The 22338-nt window shown below is 40.1% G+C and overlaps 1 protein-coding gene across 2 annotated transcripts; it reads left to right on the forward strand.

Annotated features, from left to right (window-relative positions):
• The first annotated feature begins 1440 nt into the window (after nt 1–1440).
• slka (STE20-like kinase a) lies at nt 1441–22200 on the forward strand. 2 transcript variants are annotated; one of them, XM_053332465.1, is made up of 19 exons: nt 1441–1991; nt 4822–4986; nt 7990–8038; nt 8611–8760; nt 9668–9740; nt 10104–10298; nt 10517–10598; nt 10824–10955; nt 11067–12308; nt 12390–12520; nt 13000–13123; nt 13681–13860; nt 15343–15435; nt 18692–18821; nt 19531–19655; nt 19748–19942; nt 20335–20460; nt 20790–20903; nt 21116–22200. In XM_053332465.1, the coding sequence occupies exons 1-19, from the start codon at nt 1842–1844 to the stop codon at nt 21260–21262; spliced, it is 3603 nt and encodes a 1200-aa protein (XP_053188440.1). In that variant the 5' UTR covers nt 1441–1841; the 3' UTR covers nt 21263–22200. The 2 variants fall into 2 exon arrangements, with proteins under 2 accessions (XP_053188440.1, XP_053188441.1); XM_053332466.1 differs by lacking the exon at nt 15343–15435.
• The last annotated feature ends 138 nt before the right edge of the window (nt 22201–22338 follow it).

Raw genomic sequence — 22338 nt, forward strand, 5'->3', positions numbered from 1 at the left:
TGAAATCTGACATTGCAGAGTTGAGCTTGTTAAATTACCCTAGACTAAATGTCCTTTATATCATTGAATATTTTACATTGCCATGTACGAATATGCACCTATTACGTCTCTCCAGATCTGAGTGATTGTGTGTTACGTTTTGTATTTCTTCCTTTACACAATAACTGATTCATCACAAGAAGAAAAAAGAACATTGACATAATTAGCCATAACCATCTGCTACAGTAATTCACAGAAAGCTTAGCCCATGACTTCTCTACAATTACAAATTAGCTGAACTGAGAAGTTACATCCACTGACTCCTTGCACAGTTATGTTGGCCTGTAACTGGGGCTAAACGCTGAAACAACTTCTTCCATTTTCCTCCTTCTCATGACGACAAGAACACAAGCAGCATGCGTGGTAGAAAACGTCCTGTCGATGAGATTCAGGAAACCGATACAGGGCCAGTTATCAAGTCACCTAGTGATAGACCGACTGCTAGCAGAAACATCCCCGTTTAGCCTCCAATGTAAAAGCATTGAATGAGTCTTATGCGCACAAAACAAAAAAACACTTTCACACTTGAGATGTTAAGGATGACGTGCTGCGTAAAATGCGTTTTATCAATCCAAACAGGTGTAAAGTACGCTTGACTTTAGCTATCAAGTTCTCATCTTTTCGTTGCTATGATGTGTATTAATCGTATGAATCTCTCTCCTTTTCTAATTGCAATGACTAGATGTAACGGCTACGTAAAATAAATATACCTAGGCCTAACCAATCCGTTGCAGTTTCTGAGAAGAAAATGTGTAAATAAATTACAATTATGAACATGTTGATGATTACAAAGGTGTTACATCATATATGTAGCATACATATATTGCTGTTTTTAATTCATTGAAATCAATACATTTTGTAAATAAATCATGATGTGGGCTATGCTGTCACAGTACCAATTAAGCCCATCGCATACTTTTGACTATTTTCTATCTTTAGGCCTATTTTTATTCCAAAATCTACATGAACGAATGAACACATTTTCAAATGAGAGAAGAAAGTTGAAGAAATGATCTCCCTTACAAATCATGTCAGTATGAAAAACACCTGAACTTAGATTTTGGTGGGCTTAATGGGTACACTTACCCTAACAGCTGAAAAGTTAAAAAAAAAACTAAGTTGCATTTGATTAAGTAGGCTAATTTAAATAGTTACATTACTAATTACATTTTAAATAGGGTAACTGGTAATCTGTAACATTTTACGTTTCCAAAGTAACCCAACCCTGACTTAACGTAACATTGGTTTTATTTCCAATGGTTTTTAGCGGAAACTCATATTCATATATTGGCGTTAACTTGCCGACGCAGGTCCGCTAACTTCTGTGTGGTCAGCCAACCAAGGCATGGGGTCCTTACACTGCCTGTTTATATTTCTTTCGTGAGAATGTTAAAAAAAAAAAACAAGAACAACATAATAACGTCGTTTAGAGTGAGAATATATGGTCGATATTAGTGGTGTCATTGTCATTTCATCTCAGTCGCTGAAAACGGAAACGCCAGCAGCCTAAACTCTTCTCGGGTATCCTCCTCACCTTCTCTCCACCAGCGTCCGGGCTGAACACCGCATATACGATGTGATTGTGACTATTTGCCGTCGGGGGGAAGTTATAATTGACATTATCATAGCTGAATGGCTACAGTAGCGGCGTGTCTGTCTCCGTTTCACCGCCTGCATGCTGTTATTTCGATAGACGCCTGAGCTCCGTGTCGGGAGGAACCGCTAGTGTTACATTTCTTGGCGGAAATAACCGAACAGACGGCATCCACGGCGCTGTAGTTGAGCTATATCCGAAGAAAAAGATGTCCTTTTTCAATTTTCGAAAGATATTCAAGTTAGGGCCTGACAAGAAGAAGAAGCAGTATGAACATGTACACAGAGATGTAAACCCGGAGGATATTTGGGACATCATTGGGGAACTTGGAGATGGAGCGTTTGGGAAAGTATACAAGGTAATAATAAGAAATTACGCCCGCCTTGGAGATTTTCTAACCCATTTCTTAAACATTTGGTCCCACTGTTTTTCATGTTGATGCCTGTGGGTCATAATAGACGACGTTTAAATGACAGCAGTGACAACCTACAGTCATCCGTAAGGCCATTAGACTCTCAGTCATTACAATTTACGTTTCAAATGTTTGCTAGTTCACTTATACTCTACACTGTATTATAATTGCTACTTGCCTAACACATGGCTTACTTGAATCGTAACTGGAGAGGAAATTACACCCCCCCCCCCCTCCCAAAAAAAAAAGATGAACTAGGTCTGTGTGAATGACAGCTTTAACTCAACGCCTAACTGTGTCAGAGGCATTTCCCATTTTGGAGTTTTTTAAGGGTTAGGTAGGCCCAGCTACATTGTCAGGTTATAAATATGACTTTGCCTTGTCATTGAGTTGCACTTGGCCTCAGTCAAACTGTTGAAGGTGTGGTTTTTTACCACAGAAGAATAAACATGGCCTCACAGATGCCAAACGGGATTGTCTAAGGCTGCTTGGAGAGTTCACAGGACACACTGATGAACTGTAAAATAAAGAAATAAATAAAGATCCTGGGAGCAGGTACCCTAAAAGTCAAATCAGTCACTGTCAGCTTTGCAGAATCGGGTGTATGTGAAAATGAACCTTGTTTAAATAGACTATGGAAAGTAGCTAGTGCCTTACACTGTGGCAGGTGTGTATGTAAATTTGATGCATGGTTAAAAGTGTGTCACTTGAGGTCGAGGTTTGTTTCACAAACACATACCGTTCATTATACATGAGGTGGATACAATATCAGTAACACCAGAACAGTACAATGCAATTTAATAAAATAGCTACCGTTGTGTAGACTTTGATGTGCTGTTTTTGTCGAGAGTACCACAGAGAGGAGTCGTTTCCTCCTGTGGTTATACCTAAAGCTGTAATGCGTGTCGTTGGATTGCATTGTATTGCATGGTGTACATGGTTTTGTGTTCACCTCCTGTAATCTCCACTAACTGACGCATATCTGCAGGTTATTTTTGTGATAATGTGTGTTGTGCCGAGCTCACAGTTTAAAAAGGTCAACAACATGAGAGAAATTCAGCCTAGCAAACTGTATGTCTTTTTTTTTAACATAATTTAAAAACAACCTGTTTGAATAACTTCCAGGAAAGGTAAAGTGTGTAATACAAATACAGATGGTGGAAATCACCTTAGCATAAACCTCTATGCCTTCATCAATTGAGGACTATTTTATTACTGTAATCCCTGTTGAGCAGCTCTCTCTCTCTCTCTCTCTCTCTCTCTCTCTCTCTCTCTCTCTCTCTCTCTCTCTCTCTCTCTCTCTCTCTCTCTCTCTCTCTCTCTCTCTCTCTCTCTCTCTCTCTATCTGCCACTGACGTTGTTTCTTTCCGGAGCTCTTGTGATCAAATAATGCAGCTAATAGCCCCAGAAGTCTTCATTTCCCTGTTTCCGAGTCTTATTAGCTGATTAGTTAACCATGATGAAAGCCAGAAGACTTTCAGACAAAATAAATATGCTGGTAAACATACACCTTACTATGTATTGACTCCTGGTTCCCACACAGAGCGGTTTAGGGAGGAGTTGCAGTTCACATTACAATCAAAGCACTTCATCAGTTATTTCACAGGCTTTTGAAGGCTGCCTCACTTGGGTGGGGTGATTGCCAGCGAAGTGTGTACCAGCTGTTTCAGCGAGGTGAACGAGTTCTGACCTCATATTTACATCTAACATGATGGTTCTACTGTACCTTTAATTAGTAAAGAGGCATGGCGTATATTTTGTTAGGACCTACCGCATACTGCTTATATAATTCTCTTCACACAGACCATTACTCACATAGTTCATTCATGTACCTGTCTGTTATAATATGAGAGACAAATGGTGAGAGCGGCGTCAGCCAGTGCAAAGCGAAAGAGACAGGGTGTGTGTCAGGTCAGAAGTGTGTAAATATAGGGTCTGACACATGCTACAACAGTTAGTCTGAACTCTCCCTCCCTTTTCTTTTTCCTTAACTCCCTGAGATTATGTCTGTATCCATAAACATGAAGCCCAAAACTGGCCTCAGAAGAACTCCTCAGCTTGTTGTTGTCTGACAGGAAGTGTGCTTATTTTTCATGATTGTCTCCTCAGTGCAGCCTAATGGGGAATATGACAGAAACTGTGGTGTGTGTTACCACAGTTTAGATGCCATTTCTCCAATCAGAAACCTATTCAATAATTGATTCATTTCCTATAATGTCTAAATAGCTGTAAGCTATTACAGTTTCAAATCTGACCTTACAGTGGGTGTGTCACTGTGAAGGGAAATAAAGAAGAGAGAGAGGAAATGAACACGCTTCACACTAACCACTTTTGTTAGTGTAGGTCAGAAGATGATGAAATGTTTTTACTTCAAATGGGCTCTGTGGGGCTCGGGTTTTTTTCTACAGTTATTTTCCTTTTCAATACATAACAACTTGTTATCATAAGGTCTCTGTGAAATGTATTAATAGAGATGTGATCATCTAGGAGATTGCATGCTATAAAGTGCTCAAGTGTTTATTTTTCTTCCCCCAAAATTGCCTTTGTCTGAGATGAAGTTGTTAATGTTGATGGATGTTCCTCCACAATAGCCACTCTAACCAAGCTGATTGTTCTGTAGCCTGGCCAGCATGTATTAAAATTGTATTGAATAACACACTTTTTTGATACAATCCCTCTCTTTGTTGTCTTTCTCTTTACTTTTCCTAATTTATACATTTTGTATTGTGAGAAAGTACTCGGGGATTTAACCTTTTTTTTCCTGTCTTAATTTTAGGCTCAGAACAAGCAGAATGGGACCCTCGCTGCTGCCAAGGTTATTGACACAAAGACAGAGGATGAGTTGGAAGACTATATGGTAGAGATTGAAATTCTGGCCTCTTGCAACCATCATTACATCGTCAAACTGCTGGATGCCTTCTATTTTGAAGGAAAACTTTGGGTAAGTAAGAAAGCGCCTGACTGAGGGAACTGTTTTTTTTTTTGGGGGGGGGGGGGGGGGGGTTCCTTGTGTGTTGCATCAGGGGCGATTTTAGGCCCTTTTTAGGGTTGCTCTAGGTGCTCAGGAGCTGAGCCACCGTAAATGTCTGATCCTGCAATCGCCCCTGTAATGTATTATAAATGATTAATAATTTATGGATAATGTTTGGAACCACAGCAACCACCATTGATTAGTCAACTAATCAATTAGTCTATCGACAGAAAGTCATGAAATGGGAGAATTTCAGTCTTTAAGTGTGATACTTAATCATAAAGTGAATATGTTTGGATTTTTGACTGTTGATCCAACAAAACAAGACATTACCTTGGGCTCTTAAGAAATACAGGCATCAATATTTTCAGACATTTTATAGACAAAAATAGTAAGTGAGAAAACAGTTGGCATGTTAATTGATAATGAAACTGTTAGCTGCAGCCCTAATCTTGTTAATAAGTGAAGCTGTTTGCAAGGTAAGGAATACAATGTAGTAGGGCTGGGCGATTATGGCAAAAATCATAATCATAAACACAATTATTCATAGATTTGTAAACATAAGCATTTATTGAACCACCAGAACTCAACTTGAAATATATTTGAACAGCACAACCAGAAATAAATTAAAATCAAGAAAAAAATGTATCATGATAAACGGAAATAGTAATAGCAATATGTAAAAACAATAAAAATAAATAGCCAAAACTTCCCAAAAAGAAATCCCCTGGCTGCCGAGCTTTTTTTGTTGTTGTTTTATTCATTTAAAAAAAATTACAGCCATCCTGCTCCCTGCAAAACCTAGTGCAAACTAGCAATATGTAAAAACAATAAATAAAAATAAATACCCAAAACCTCCAGCGGGTCTAACATAAGGGGCAGGACACAGAACTTGCTGGAAAAGACGAGGGCGTTGGATTTATGTCACAGGTGCGCCGGGAAGAACAATAAACGTTGTAAGTCAATTATTACATTTTTGTAATCGTGGGAGGCCAAAATTGATATCACGATTAAAATTAAATTAATTGTCCAGCCCCACAATGTAGGTCAACAAATTAACAAATAGCTTGCACCTGTGATGTCCAACACTGTATATTACAAATGAACTGGACACAACATCAGCAACAGTGGTACAGTATAATGCAAATGAATGAAATGGGCCCAGAATAAAAAAGTCTCAGTCAGTATTGTGCTGTGGTGTAATCCATATGGATTGTGAAATAAATAGATTTTCAACAGAGCCTCTGTGTCAAATAACTGACCTCCCACTTTTGACCTTATTTATTGACAAGGACTCATTTGTAAAGAGTCCTGCATCTACTTATTTTAATACCCTCATTAAGCTTTGTCTCCAAGAGCGACAACTTGACTCACAGAGCAGTTTTGATACATGGTCAGTAGATCTCATGCTGTGTGCAGTAAGAGGCCCCCGAGCAATTAGGTCCTGGCAGGTGGTGTCATGTGACCATCCCTTGTGGACTGGCCACATCTATGGGAAGATAATGGAGTGGTTTTGGTGGCTAGAGAAAGTGCCTGTGAATAATTCAGAGCTGTACGCACGTTGTACCTCGGCCCCGTCTTTAAGCAGCGTGATGAATACGCAACTGCCTCCGCTTTGCATGTGTTGCGTGTTGCATTTATGTACAATATGTTCAAGAAAAATATGTTGCTTAAAATGAAATTTATTTGCATGGATGATGATTAATTTAAGATTATGATCAGCATATAGCACAGATTTGTAACAGCTTTATGTCAGAATCATAAAAACATCAGATAACAAGCAAGAGTTTTGCGGCTCAATAAATCGTTATACATAGCAGGAACAACAGCTTGGTTTTCCCTCTTCCCTCTCTTTGTTTGAATCCCTGAATAGAAGACAATGCTTGGTTGTAGCTCTGATTGATTTTTCTGTATCATCATACATGAGCTGCCAAGTAACCTGCTGGCAAAGCCCATATAGATAAAGAGGTGGTTGGGTACATTACATCAGCTGTTACAACTGAGGTCACACTCTGGTCAGTTTTACATCAACAGTATTAGGCAATGATATTATGTTCATCTAATGCACTGCTGCCCCACAGACTTAACTGTTTCGTCCTTGTATTATACGCAGGCCATTTGGTTTAAGCAGGTCAGGTTTATACTGTGTTGAAGGCACCCCTGTTGAGTATTGCTCAAGTCTGAACTTCTCATTTTAAGTGGTATGTTATGTAGACTTTCACTCAAGGCAAGAAATGAAGTAATCAATCAATACGTCCACTCACGATTTCCCTAATATAAATGATGTATGTTAGACATAGTATAAAGAGCTTGGGCAGTTATTTGTGATAGGCATTTAACAGTCTGTCTGTCAGGAATGAAATGCTTCATGCTACATCTGACATTTTGACTTCTCAAAATGAGGAAGTCATTTTTCACCAGCATGTGTGATGAAATATCCTGGATGTGAATCAACAAAGCGTTTACACTTACACAAAATACGTTTTTCCCCATTTTTAAAAAGCAAAGTTCAAAGAGGAAAACCAACCATCACCACCATCTCCCTCACACTTTTTGAATAAAAAACCTGAAATGGTGCATTGAATTGTAAAAAAGCACATAATGACAAACAAGGAGATGATTCAGGTCATTGTCTGCAACTGGCAGTTTGAATCTCTATTTATATTTCGATCCAGCAAGGACTGCAACATAAAGATTGTTCTGAAAAGAAGGGATGTGTTTGTAGAAGATGCTCACTATGGTGGTTTAGTTTCTGATTGATTGGCTTCTTGGAATGTCTTCACAGTATAATCAATAACATAGAATAGGGGTGCTGATGTCTTTCCTATAAAGGTCATGCTATTCATCTACCTTGGATGACATGTTCCTCCTTTAAACATAATTTGCTTGGTTAAGAGTTTCAGAATTGGGGGTGCTTTACATTTATATTTCATCCATCTTACAGTTTCACTTTCTTTTCTTTTATCGTTGCAGATTCTGATCGAGTTCTGTGCGGGTGGTGCAGTGGATGCCATCATGCTGGGTAAGTCCCTCATTCATTCAGGGAAAACTGAAAAACACTATGAAGATGTGGAGCTTTTCCTTTGCTCCATCCTCCAGTGCCAACGCTTTTTATTCCATCCAAAACCCTCTGTGGGATTTTTTTTCCCTCTCCCCATCGGAGAGCCCATTCCAAGTGTGTAATTATTGTAGCTCAGATTTCAAGGAGTGGTTAGTCCACTTCTAATGCCTGCAGTTTCTTTCTCTTATTGTGAGGCTTGAAGAAACACCTCTCCACATCTTCTTATATGTGAATTACAATGACATAAAGTATCCCTGTTAATTCAGTCCGCTGCTAAATGTTGATGAATTCTGATCTGTTATGTGACTCACCTATTACACATATTCTTCCACCAGGCTTGTCCAGTCATACATGCTGGCTTGTGAAAGGGTGGAGTTTTGTCCACTGGTTGCTATTGGATACCATCAGGCCATCACATATTAACATGTACAGATGTCCCAGTCTGTTTGTAAAAGTGCATCACAAAAACTACAGTAACAAAACCATCTGGAACAAAATATGACTCACGAACTGTCTTGTATGTTTATCTACAGAACTCGAGAGGCCTCTGACAGAGCCCCAGATCCGTGTGGTGTGTAAACAGACCTTGGATGCGTTATGCTACCTCCATGAGAACAAGGTCATCCATAGAGACTTGAAAGCTGGGAATATTCTCCTCTCCTTGGAGGGAGATGTGAAACTTGGTAAAAAAGAAAAAATATCTGCTGCTGCATATGCCATCTAATTTGTTTCATTAATTGTGAAGGGTTATTCAGCACTGAATTATCACTCATCTTCCAGCTAAGCACACATTAAGATAATCTTAAGAACACTACACAGAACAATAGCTGATTCATTGTTGATTTCTCTCTCAGCTGGTGTCCTTGGTGGCCACTCAGAACTTTCCTGCAGGGCCAAACGCTAATAGGCTTAAAAAGCTAATTAGTAAAGTCAGTTTTGGATCCCTTTGCCATCAGTGTGATGTCAACCAGCTGAGCTATGTGACTTTGGGGATAGCGGTGACAAATGCACAGCACTGTAAAATTGGAATGAGTCATTTATGTAACGCTGATGCATTTTCAAGTGCAAAAAAAATTACAAAATGAAGTGATGTGTTTTCTGTAGCCCTAAAGGACAAAACTGGATGGCAATACAATGAATTGATTGCATAATTTCACAAGTATTCATGTTGCTGCTGTAACATCCGAAGCTGCTGGTTCCCGGATGATTCATGTTCTGTAGGCAGAGGGTCATGACGGAGCCTGGCAAACAATAATTATCAAGCAGTCACCAGGGACTTAATGATAGATCTCTCTTTCCCTCTAATGTGTACATACTTTAAGTGATGCGAGAAAAAGAGAGCAGGCTCAAATAGTCGCTCAGGTAACATAACTGCTGGTAGTGATGATAGACTCTCAGAGCATTATAGAAGGAATATTGTGGCTTTTCTATCCAGTTATATGGTTCATATTTGAAGGCATGGAAGTTAAGAATGAAGTCTGCTGTTTTATGTCTTCATTTGCAATTGATTTACTGTTAAACGCAGGATGTGTCTTAACAGTTTAAGTTGATTCACTGATAAAGAGAACATTAATTCATTTCCTCTTTCAGCTGACTTCGGGGTGTCTGCTAAAAATACCAAGACGTTACAGAGAAGAGATTCTTTCATTGGCACTCCGTATTGGTGAGTCATGCTGCCTGGACACAAGCGGGTATTCACCCCTTTTACATCCATAATTGTCCTAGTGTGTCACACAGCTAGGGGTGATTATTTTTCAATGTGGTATCACAAAAGCTGTCATGGATTGAGGGATAATGGGAAAAGCCTAATCAGCAAGTTAAATGCAGCCGAGTGTTTGATGACCTCAGCTTTAAATAGTGAATAGGCTTCCTATCTTTCAAATTCCAGACCCAAATGCACATGCTCTATTTTCATGTTTCCCTCCAAAAGTAAGATATCAAAGAATGCTCCTGAATGCACACACTCACATTCAGTCCAGATTTTTCTTCATGCTTATTTCAAACCTACTGGCTTCTCATTATGCAGGATGGCCCCAGAGGTGGTAATGTGCGAAACTTCCAAGGACCGTCCATACGACTACAAGGCTGACATCTGGTCCCTTGGGGTAACCCTGATAGAGCTGGCGCAGATTGAGCCACCCAACCACGAGATGAATCCCATGAGAGTGCTGCTGAAAATAGCCAAGTCCGAGCCGCCCACACTCATGCATCCCTCTCGCTGGTGAGATTGCACACTGGTGATAAGTAAAGAGGTGGCACTGGAATGTTTTCAGACTGTTTAATGTGTGAAAGCTCTGTAAATGGTTAATGCTTAGCTGAATGGCCACAGGAAAAGGATTGTATTAAGTTTAGTCCACAAAGCAGCACTCAGGGGGCATTGATTATGGTTTATATGGTTTATGTTCTACAAGCTGACTCTTTGTTATTTATTCTTGAAAGGTCGCCAGAATTCAGTGACTTCCTGCGGAAGGCACTTGATAAGAATGTGGACAATAGGTGGGGCCCTGTACAACTTCTACAGGTAGGCTGCCCTCCTGTTACCACATGCTATGCAACTATTTACACAGCCTGCAATATAACCCAAAGATTGCATGCACTTAAAATAATGTGAATCTGAATGTCCTATTTTGAAGGGTGTTATTTTACTGTTTTGCTTTTTTTGTTTGTATTTGATTCTACCCAAAAGTTTGTGATGGATAGATATTTATATTTCATTTTGATCTTGTGTCCTCCTCCATCCTTGTAGCATCCTTTTGTCACCAGTGTAACTGATAGCAAACCCCTCAGAGAGCTCATAGCCGAGGCCAAAGCTGAGGTCACAGAGGAGATTGAGGACAGTAAAGAGGAGGAAGAGGAGGAAGAGCCTGATACACCTCTGGTATGTACTTTTAATGTTGTATACAATGTTCATAATACTACTGATTGTTTGCTTTTTTTGGATCAATCAAACTTATTCTAATGAAAAACCTTTTTCTAACTTTTACATCAGGCGGCTCCTGGGCACAAGCGAGCACCATCAGATGGCAGTGTGGCCAGCTCAGAGGATGACAAAGTTCCACCAACCCCTTCCACGCTGGAATCTGTTACAGAAAAGGCAGAGGCTGAAGTTGCTGAGGACAGGACCAGTGATAAGCTGTCTGATGAAGGACTGGGAACAAGTGAGGTAGACAAGACTGAAGAGGAGAAACTCAATGAAGTGTCTGATGCTAGCAATGAAGACCTGGCCTCTGGGTTAATAGAGCCCACCAAGAACATTATCTCACAAGATTCTACGGAGACTAAACCAGAAGATGGTCAAGCTGAAGAAATTCCTGCTGAGCCTGTACTATCACAGCCAGAAGAACCTGTGACAGATGGTCAACAAACAGTGGAGGAACTGACTGAGACACAAGAGAAAACCAAGGATGAATCTCCACAAGTATTGGAGGTTGAAAAAGAGCCCGAAGAGGTGACAGAAGAGGAGGAAAAAGAAACAGGTACAGAAGAATCTGAGTCAAATCAACAGCTTACTGAATCCAGAGAATCAGAGGAGAAACTTGAAGATACACCAGAAAAGCCAGAATCCATATCAGAAGTAGTGAAGGCAGGAGAAAAAGAAGAAGAAGATAAGGACACAATATCAGATATGGCTAATGGTACAGATGTAGATATGGACAAAGACAATATAGAATCAAGCCCAGAATCAAATGTATTGGACACAAACTTAGATGGAGACACAGAAACAAAGTCCAGTGTTGATGACTCCTCTGCTGAGGTTTTGGTTGAGAAGGAGGTTGCAGAAAGTCAGCCAGGTGGGGCGACAGAAGAAAAGCCTGACGAGAAAGTCCCTGAGGAGGCAGAGCAGCCGGAACAAGAGAATGAGGCCAGAGAGATTGAACTGGAGGAGCAGGCACCAAGTGAATCCACAAATGGAGTCAGTGATGAAGCCAAAGACACCTCTGAGGATTCAGAACAAGTGCTTCCATCTAAGGATGTCCCAGTGAAGGAAGATGAGGAAAAGACTACTAGTGCAGATGAGAGCACATCGCAAAATTCGGTCTGCGTCCCAGAGAGTGAAACTGATTCAGAAACCAAGACGGAGCAGGGAAGCCCTGCTGTGATCAAACCAGATGTGGAGAAGGACTCTGACTCTGGAAGCAGCTCTGCTGCCGATAGCAACAGCCTTGACCTCAATCTGTCCATCTCCAGCTTCCTGTCCAAGAGCAAAGAAGGGGGCTCAATATCATTGCAGGTAATACAACCTGTCCCTCACTTATAACCTCAAATATCAACAATAATTTAATCATCTGAGAACATCTCTTTTCCTTTGTAGGAGTCAAAACGTCAGAAGAAGACTCTAAAAAAGACACGTAAGTTCATGGTGGATGGAGTGGAGGTCAGTGTGACAACATCAAAGATAGTGACCGATAACGACACCAAGAGTGAGGAGATGCGGTTCCTCAGGTATGTCTGTCTCTAATTTTCTTGCTATACTGTGTTTCTAAATATGGGACATGACCTATTTAACATGCCAGCCTTAAATAGTTCTCATTCATTTCACAACTCCCACAGCTTTTTACAAATGCCAGATGGGTTATCTCCCATGATGAATTCTGCATTATGTTACTGTCATCTCCCATGCTGCCTTTTTAAGACATGAGACCTGCTGCTCTGACTGTTTATACAAGTGCTGTCTGACTATTTGCTGCTGGGTTCATGACCTTCTGTCAGTATGCAGTCTGAGTTAACATGTATCAATTTAACAACTACACATTCAGAAAGTGGGAACCAGAAACATCAAAGCAGGGAAACAATAGTCTCCTATGAAATATGGATTGGAGATTAATATTGAATTAAAAATTAAACTGCATCAAAGAAAAAATAGATAAAGAAGCATAAAATGTATTTTGTGAGTAATTACACCATTGGTGTGGTTTCCTCAGGCGGCAGGAGCTGAGAGAGCTGCGCCTCCTGCAGAAAGAGGAGCAGAGGGCTCAGCAGCTGCTCAGCAACAAGCTGCAGCAGCAGAGAGAGCAGATCTACAGGCGCTTTGAACAGGAAACTACAGTGAGTCAGATTGCTCATACTGCAGCGGTGTGATGTTTTTTCTTTGGTAATTTCCTTGGAATTGAGTTCAAAGTTCTTAAACGTGAACTCTACAGAAGTTAAACATCCCCTCCACAAGTTTTACAACATATAAAAATACCTTTGTACTTGAACTAGTAATATATGCTTCATGTGGTTTTTCCACAACAACAAAAAAAATCATTTCAAATTTCTCTCCTACTTCACTGTAAAGCACTGTTTTCAGTGTAAGTGTTGAAGGTGCACTGTATGTTGCGTATAGGACCATGATTGCCTCTGAAGTAGTTGTGATCTCATAAATCAGGCTTGCATGGCCTTGAACTCAGATTCTTGGTGAGCACAGAGAAACTTTTTCTTCAGCAGCTGAATGTGAACTCTCTTAGTGTCACAACTGTGCATGCATCATTCTGCACAGTGAAGCTCAAACAGGGACTTTACTGTAAATTTAATGGAGGGATTTAATCCAATAATATTGTATCACATATAAACACTTCACCTTTTCAGACTGATGTTAATGTCCTGTGACTCTGTTTGTGTAGGCTAAGAAGCGTCAGTATGATCAAGAAGTGGAGAACCTGGAAAAGAAACAGAAGCAGACCATCGAGCGCCTGGAGCAGGATCACACCAGCCGCCTCCGAGACGAGGCCAAACGCATCAAAGCAGATCAAGACAAGGAGCTCTCCAAGTTTCAAAACATGCTGAAGAACCGGAAGAAAGAGGTACGTCATGCATGACCGTGTCTGCAAGGAAGAGCCTTTTAGTGGGATGATTAGCCCTTAGCTGGTGGAGGCTCATTTGCATGTCATAGATACGAGCTGTTTAATGGTGCATGTGTTTAACAGCTTACCGGGTGGCATATTAATCCTCTGGGAGTGGTTTGACCTGCTGTTGTGTTTAAAACTGTACTGTATGTGTGCAAACGATAGCAATTGGCAGACTGTGCTATCTTACTCCTAGATGCTGCTAGCTGCATGTTGTTGCATCCATTATTCATCTGCCTCGAGGCTTCTAGTTGCCTCACAAGCAATAGCGCACTATTGAGTCTATTTGTTATTTTTAGAGAACAATTTGATAAAAGTTCAATCTCAGGCTAAGCATAAAACCTTATCAGAATGGAGGTTGCTGAGGTTGTGATACATATATGAGAGGTGTTTAATAGTCTTTCTGGTTCTTTCTCAGGCAGTGTTAACATGCTCTGTCAATAGTTCATGTGTTTTGCTTTATGCAGCCTTCTCATGCCAATGATGCCATTGGTATTATATTGTGCATTATGATGCCTAGGTGGTTGTGCTCTTGCTTCTTGCTATTTTTCTGGGCAAGGTAGAGGATATTGTCATTTAAAGTACCTTCTTATTGCAGGTTGGCTGAAAGTGGTTGCTTCTGTCTGTGGCAGTGTACTTTGTTTGTTTGTTCAGCTGCAAAAATATGAGCTATTATTTATTGATAAAATGTGTAGTTTTGTTTTTAATACATTTTGTTATTTGCAATACTGTATTCTTTATCCAGAATGTACTGTTGTTGTCTTTTTAACTAACCATGTATTTTGTATGAGTGTGTGAGGTGGCTTTGGTCATGGGATGGCCAACTTTTGAAGATTTTTCCAAGTGGTGTTTGGGGAAGTTTGGGAAAATAATAAAAGTATCAGAGTAACTGTTATGGAATCATCTTTAACATGTAAATTAAAACTTAAATTAACACGACTTGAAGCATTACGTGTGTAACGTGATGCAGCAGTGAAGTCTAATCAGCATTAAATTATAAACCCAGAGTAGTCTACAAGTCCGGACTGTTAAACTGATTCCAGCTCACTTACTCTGGTTTTTGATTTCAAGAGGGGAAAATAATCTTCTTGATAGCTTTGGGAATTAATCAAATGCAAAGTAATGCAGAGGGAGCTGCTACATCTTCTATCATGTACCAGTCAAATCTTTCTTTGACAAACTCTTGACATGATTCTAACTCGTGCAGATAATGCAGACAGTTCTGACGCGCTCCAAGCGGCTACTAATCAAAAGACTGACTGACTAGTTCAGAGGGACTTCCAACCCGGGCAATGGGGGTTTAGCATGCTGATCAGTTGGTGGCTGGATGCGGCATATTTCCTCTCAAACCGGGCCGTGCATGTCTTCTACTGTTGTTGGCCGACTTTGTTAGCTTTTCAGAATATACAGCATCAACCAGTTTCTGCACACACACTTTAGGTCGAACAGGAAGTTGGACAGTCACCCAAACACATGAGAAAAGAGCTCATGAAACGCGTAAAGGAGGACCTATCACTCCTTAAGACTGCTGAGGTAATCCATCACCTGCTGTCTCCTACTCTGTGAAAGAGTAAGAGATTATCCTGTCTCTCCATATGTCCTTTTCTCTCTCTCCCTATAACCTGATCTGTTCTGTGAAGGTATTCATATGTACACCAACATGAACAATGACTGTGTCTGTAATCTCTTAATATTTACTACCTAGTGCTCTGTATTCAATCTTTAGGTAGAGTTAGCAATATGACAATATACAGTATATGGTATACAACAAAACTGAGTGTACCCTTGGTCAATATCAGTATCACTAAAATGTTAAGTAATTACAAATCATGTCCATTTAATACAGTTTAATTTGTTTTGTTTGTTATGTTTTCAAGATTTAAAAAAAGAGGTGCATGAGGTTGACTTCATGCATTGTGTGAGCAGTAACTGAAACACCAGTTTCCGCAGATAATCCTTGTGCCAATTCAGAGGCACTCGGCTGTCTTTTTTTAATACAAGGTTGCATATAAACAGCAAATTGTGCATGCTCTCATTTTTTTAAGGATGACCACTGTGTCTTCTGTTATTGATAGTATGGGCTGATACTGATGATTTTGTATCCCTCTCCCATCCTTATGGTGTCTCACAATCTGGTTTCTTACGTGTTCAGTGGAGCCACGTTGCATCTGACACAACTTTCACGTGTTGTTTTATAGCGTCGTTCAGGAAATTAGACTAAATTTAAAGTCGCAGTTGTAATTTAGTTTTGGTGGTCACAGGTGTCACTTCTGCATTGAGGTTGTTCTTTCCGGCCTGTATTTTCAGTGTAGTCTATAATAAGTAAAATTAAATTAATTTAAAATAAGATAAAATACCCTGCACTCCACCATAAAGATATTACAGTTATTGTAAGATTATATGATGTTGAATTATTTAACCGTGTACTGATATTGCACAGGGATGTATTCACTTCTGTTATATGCTGTATACTCCTGACAGTGTCTAAGATTTTAAGAGTCAGAGAGAGTTCCAATGATCCAACTTTTCATCACATGATATTTCTCAAGGCAAGTTCAAATACAAGTTCAGATACACCTTACCCGGTGGTAAACCACAGTTCATCATGTTCACTGAACATTAACAAAACAGTGTCTGAGATTTCGCCATACCATTTATACTTAGGGTTGGGCAGTACATTGATAGTATATCAGAGCTGCGATATGAAACTAGATATCTTTTATATTTAAAGGCTGCATTATAAAGTGATGCAATTTTCTGAACTTAACAGATTGTTCTAGACATTGTATTATTTCTATCGCCCAGCCTGAATTATACTGCGGTAATGATCCTCATGAGCAAGAGAATTTGATTGGTTAGGTATTGATCTACTGTAACTAGATAAATCTATTTATATTATCTATAAATGGCTTTGATGTTGAGTTTCCAGAAAACATTACGCGATATTAATGATATTAACAATATGTGATGATGATCAATTAATTGTTAATCATATTTTTAGCAAAAGCAACATAAATTCACTGGTTCTCACCTTCTTAAATGGTAATATTGGCTGTTTTTCTTGCCTTTGCCCCTAACATTACTTTTACACACAGCAAACAGAGAGCGGTGATGCAAAATGATGATTCATAAGTGTTTTTTTCTCAGTTTGGTACTTATCATAGAGCCCCCTTAAGTGTCTATCATGTAGAGGGAGATTGAAAGAGGGAGCGATTACAGACACAGCTTTTGTTTCCACAGAATACGTTTACACTGTCAGCCCTTTCCTAACTTTGTTTTCCTGTACATCTTTTATTAATTAGTGATGAGTCACATGGAGAAACGCATTCTTTTCTTCGGGAGGTAACCGTTTTAACACTTCATAAGCCAGTAGCATGGAACATATGTTAACAAAACTGCTGTTGCAAGCTGGATTAAACTCAAGTGCTTTCAAGCATGAGAAGATGAGAAGAGTTAATAACTAATTAATGAACTTCCTAACATTTCTCCAGTATTATGCTGTGCGCCTCAAACTCGCTGACATTCCCAAAGTAGAAAAAGGGCCATATCCTGCATAACCTAGGAAGAATCAGTGTGTGTGTGTGTGTGTGTGTGTGTGTGTGTGTGTGTGTGTGTGTGTGTTTGTGTGTGAAAGTGAGAGATCCTCAGCCTGCTGTGTGATGTCTGTCCCTGATCAGGGCGAGTGCGCTGTGTGCTCTCCTCCACAGGCAGTGGCCCAGGTTATGATACAGTCTTTTCAGTTGTCCTCATGCGCACTCTTCAACGCTCAGATGCAGGATGTAAGTTCTCCCCCACCGCCCCGATTCTCTCCGTTTCTAGCCCATACTTAGATGTGTGTCGAGTTAAGTGACAAGAGGGTTTGTAATGATTCAGCTTTCACTCTTAAGAGCGACACATGTAAGCATGGGCGGTGTTGTTGTTTCTTTTTTTAGTGTTGCCATCGCTCTGTTTGTGCAGTGGTTTTCTCTTTCTCTCCTGCACAGTATTTTCCTCCACCAATCCACAAATGTTCTACATCGAGTCTGTGTATTTTATATGGTATTTTTGCATCAGACTAGATTGAATCTGGGAGTGAACTTCTACATTTATCCTTCTCAGAGATGGTGTTATTGTTGATCCCCCAGCTGAGGTCAGCTGAGGTACAAATATAGACTAACTACCTCACAGGATAGATGTAAAAGCTGCTGGTATAGCACATAATTTTGTTATGGCGTCATATTTCAACCAGTTTAATTTAGAACTCATCAGTGAATTCTTTATAATTGCATGATCAATTATATTTAATCATAGTTAAATACAGTAATAGCGATTCATTTGTCACCTGCTACGTATTTGAAACCTAAAGAATGAAACATTACATAAAAAAGCTAGAAAATAACATTTAATGAATCGATGACTCATGGCACAATGTAGGCTGGACTGCACACTTTGAATGTCGATGTAGATGTTGTCTTACATAAAACTGTGAATCTGAACGTCTACTGAACTGTTAACTTTTATCTCTTACTCTCTTCACCTCCATTGTGGATCGTTGCCATCCATGATCTCTCAGTGTTCCCTCTTCTTACTCCAGTTTGATGATGTGAAATGTGCTCTGTGTTGTACTGAACTTGAAGTGGATGACTTCATAAGATTATGTAATTTACCCTCAGGCAGCTTTGATACATAAGATGCATTTGTACTTTGACATTTACGTTTTTCCTCTCTACTCTTGGCTCTGTCTCTCTGTATGATCCCCTCATCTTCCTCTTGCTGTGTCTCACTGCTCTTCCTCTGTCTGGCTCCTCAGGAGCAGGAGTTCCTACAGAAACAGCAGCAAGAGCTGGACGGAGCTCTAAAGAAAATTATCCAGCAGCACAAACTGGAAATTGCCACGATTGAGAGGGACTGCCTTAACCACAAGCAGCAGCTGATGAGAGGTGGGAGACGGAGAAAGAACTACAGTATTTAACAGATGAAATCAGTCACATCTTTTCATTACAGCTTACCACTTGTGCTTTTTCTTCTACTAGTTTCTGTTGAGAAACTTGCTTCAGACAAAAAATCCATCACAGGGATCACCTGTCTTTATTTTTTGTGTGTTGAGTCATTGTGTAATAATGTTGTTGAAATCACTGATAGATTTGAAGCGTCAGGCTGTTGTGGTGCATTCGTGTGCTGGTGACTTCAGGATTTGATTCCCTGACAGCGCAGCTGAAAACACTACATCAACAGACTTTTGTCATCAGTTCACGCTTGGACTGTCACCTCTCAAAAAAACATTTCAGCTGAAGCATCCTGTGCAAGTTTCTAGTCTTGTTTAATTTTCATAACAAACACACATGAAACCAACAGTTAAAGGCTGAAAGGTAGAAACACTGTCCCCTTTTTACCCGTGATTCACTGAGGGGCTTGTGAAGTCAGTTCATGTCAGTGATGACTTGTACTCATCATCAGTGTGTAAATAATGACTGTGACATGCAGACATGTTTGAGAAGACATGTAACAGCTTGTCATACTTGCTGACAGTTTTTCCCGACTGTTTTGCTTTCATCACACTTCTCATCACAAGCTAACATGCATATACATGTCTGCTAACCATGGCCTTGTCTGATGTTTCTGTGTGTGTGTGCACATGTTTTTTTGCAGCTAGAGAGGCAGCCATGTGGGAGTTGGAGGAACGCCACCTGCAGGAGAAGCACCAGCAGCTGAAGCAGCAGCTCAAAGACCAGTACTTCCTACAGAGACACCAGCTGCTGAAGAGGCACGAGAAAGTAAGAGCGAAGACATGGAGAAGGGTAAAGCTTTACTAAAATACATGACGTGTGTTCATATGTTACCATTTCTGTGTGTGTGTACTTTACAGGAGATGGAGCAGATGCAGCGCTACAACCAGCGGCTGATTGAGGAGATGAAGAACAAACAGAACCAAGAAAGGGTTCGTCTGCCCAAGATCCAGCGCAGCGAGGCCAAGACCCGCATGGCCATGTTCAAGAAGAGCCTCCGTATCACTGCCACTGCGAGTGTGACTCCAGAGCAGGAGAGAGAACGGATAAAACAGGTACGGACATCATGGATTCATGCTACTGATGTTTCTATTTTATCTATTTCTATTTACCAGTTGCTACATGTAAGGAGAAGTGACTGAACATGCGTGTACTTTTTATAGCAACACTGTGTCACACTGGCATACCGTCACAGCTGGAATCTGCCCAGCACAAACACAGTACACTTAATTTTCCTGGATTTCAGACCAGCAACTTTCCCAGTAAACATTTCACAAGCTTCACTGGCTTCATCATCCTCAAAGTTTTGGAGGAAATAATGAACATCTCATAAATTCTCTGCATCAAGAAGCACTTCTTCTTCTGCTGACTCTATTCTTCTGTTTGCTGGTATTGCCTTTAGCACAGTACTAATGAGTTTGAATTGTGTTTTGTATGTGTGGTTCAGTTTGCTTCTCAGGAAGAAAAGAGGCAGAAGAACGAGAGGCTCCATCAACACCAAAAACATGAGAACCAGATGAGGGATCTGCAGCTGCAGTGTGACTCAAACATCAGAGAGCTGCAGCAGCTACAGGTGAGACCACAAATGCTCACATTATAAGTATTTAGCTTGCTTTCTTGTCTGCACTCACAGAATGAATGTAACCGGAGAACAAGCTTTTAATACCTAGATTATAAACAGTGGAGTGTGACTATAGAAGGATCAGCATCCAGAAGGAAAATGAATATTATGATATTATAATATTATCAAAATGAATATTATGAAGTATTTTTGATCTTGACACACCAAATTAAATGAAACAATCAAATAAGAGCAAAGAAACAAGACTTAATTGCAGTGCAGATAAAGTATTTTGTTGTTGTTCTTCCAAAGATTATGTGTTCACCCACATTTCCTTTCAGAATGAGAAATGCCACCTGCTGATCGAACATGAGACCCAAAAACTGAAGGAGCTGGATGAGGAGCACACCCAGGAGATAAAGGAGTGGAGAGAGAAGCTCAGACCCAGGAAGAAGGTACATTTAATATAATTTTACTCTTTTGAAGAGTTTGTAAATCCCACAAATCAGACTGTGTTTTGTATCAAGCTCATGCTCATCACTAATCTGTTATATGAATGTCACGGTTGAGACTCATGCAGTCAATTAGCTGCCTTGACCATTTTTTTCATCATGTTATAAAATCCTCAATGGTTGACTCACTTGTTTGTATCTGCTGCCCCCTGCAGGCATTGGAGGAGGAGTTCACACGGAAGCTCCAGGAGCAGGAGGTCTTCTTCAAGATGAGCGGCGAATCCGAATGCCTTAACCCCACCACCCAGAGTCGAGTATCCAAATTTTACCCCATCCCAAACCTGCACAACTCTAGTTTATAGCCTCAAATCAAACTTGGCTGTGCTAACAGACTCTTCCTGTGTGTGCATCATTTCTCTGACCGTTACTGATAAACATGAACATGTCTTCACTGCTTCGATTCCACCTTTAGTGAGCATGATGTGCCTACACTCCGTTCCCTCACTTAGTCAACTCTTATCTGCTCGTTGGGAAATGTCCGATGGACAAATATGCACTTTTTTGAGCATGTTCAAAATGTATAAGTCTGCAGTAGGTAGCTATGGCCAATCATGCTTATCAGAAGCATTGTAAGCACAGCCTGCTACAGTATGAATGATCTTCAGTGCCTCATATGTTCTTTTTTGTTTCTGCATTTAGGGCCCATCCATGTGTTTATTACAGCTTGCGGTAAATACAGGGCCCCCTGAATGTTTTGCACTTAAATACCTGGATATCATTTTCACCTGTAATCACAAGGTGTTGAGAGAGAGTTTTATTCATTTCATAAGCTGGTGAGTAAGCCAACTATAAAGTCTGTTTTGCTGCATGTAAGGTGGAGCTGGTTCTGGGGAGATGTACTGATGAGTCAGAAGAGGTCTGTAGTCTGTAAGGCGTTGTTATGGCTGTGTAGTCCTATGTGCCCAGTGTGTAATGTCTTCATGGGAGTCAAAAACAGCAACGTGTTGGGATCATAAGGCTGTGATTTAAAAGCAAGTGGAATGTACTGTGTTGTGAATCATGCGCTGAGTAAAATGTTACATGTGCGTAGCTACATATGAAGTTCAATCAGATACTCTGCTTAACATGAGGATTTTAGTCTTTAAAAAATATATCTATTGCTTTAGTACATCATTTCATTTCATTGCTGTTCTCCAAAATACACATTCCCCTGTTTAGTTAAAGACAGAGGTGGCCTGTTACTTCCTGGAGAATGATGAAAATACTCATATAAATAAATAAAAGATCACCTTTTTTGAGAAATGTTGAGTGAATGCTTTTCTGTGTGAAGTATGAACACAAACGTATACTTAAAGAATGTAAAGCTGTTGATTTGCACTGTTTTGCCACATGAGCTAAAAAGATATGCAGTAGTAAACTGTCATGTGTATTTGACAGT

The sequence above is a fragment of the Scomber japonicus genome, chromosome 14 (assembly GCF_027409825.1).
Source record: "Scomber japonicus isolate fScoJap1 chromosome 14, fScoJap1.pri, whole genome shotgun sequence".
Classification (NCBI taxonomy): Eukaryota; Metazoa; Chordata; class Actinopteri; order Scombriformes; family Scombridae; genus Scomber; species Scomber japonicus.

Excerpts from the sequence above, each read along its gene's own strand:
- slka (XM_053332465.1), top strand. The coding sequence starts at position 1,842 with ATGTCCTTTTTCAATTTTCGAAAGATATTCAAGTTAGGGCCTGACAAG. Across the intron at positions 8,761-9,667 it reads GGAGGGAGATGTGAAACTTG|CTGACTTCGGGGTGTCTGCT; the intron begins GTAAAAAAGAAA and ends TTCCTCTTTCAG. Across the intron at positions 12,309-12,389 it reads GGGGCTCAATATCATTGCAG|GAGTCAAAACGTCAGAAGAA; the intron begins GTAATACAACCT and ends TTTCCTTTGTAG.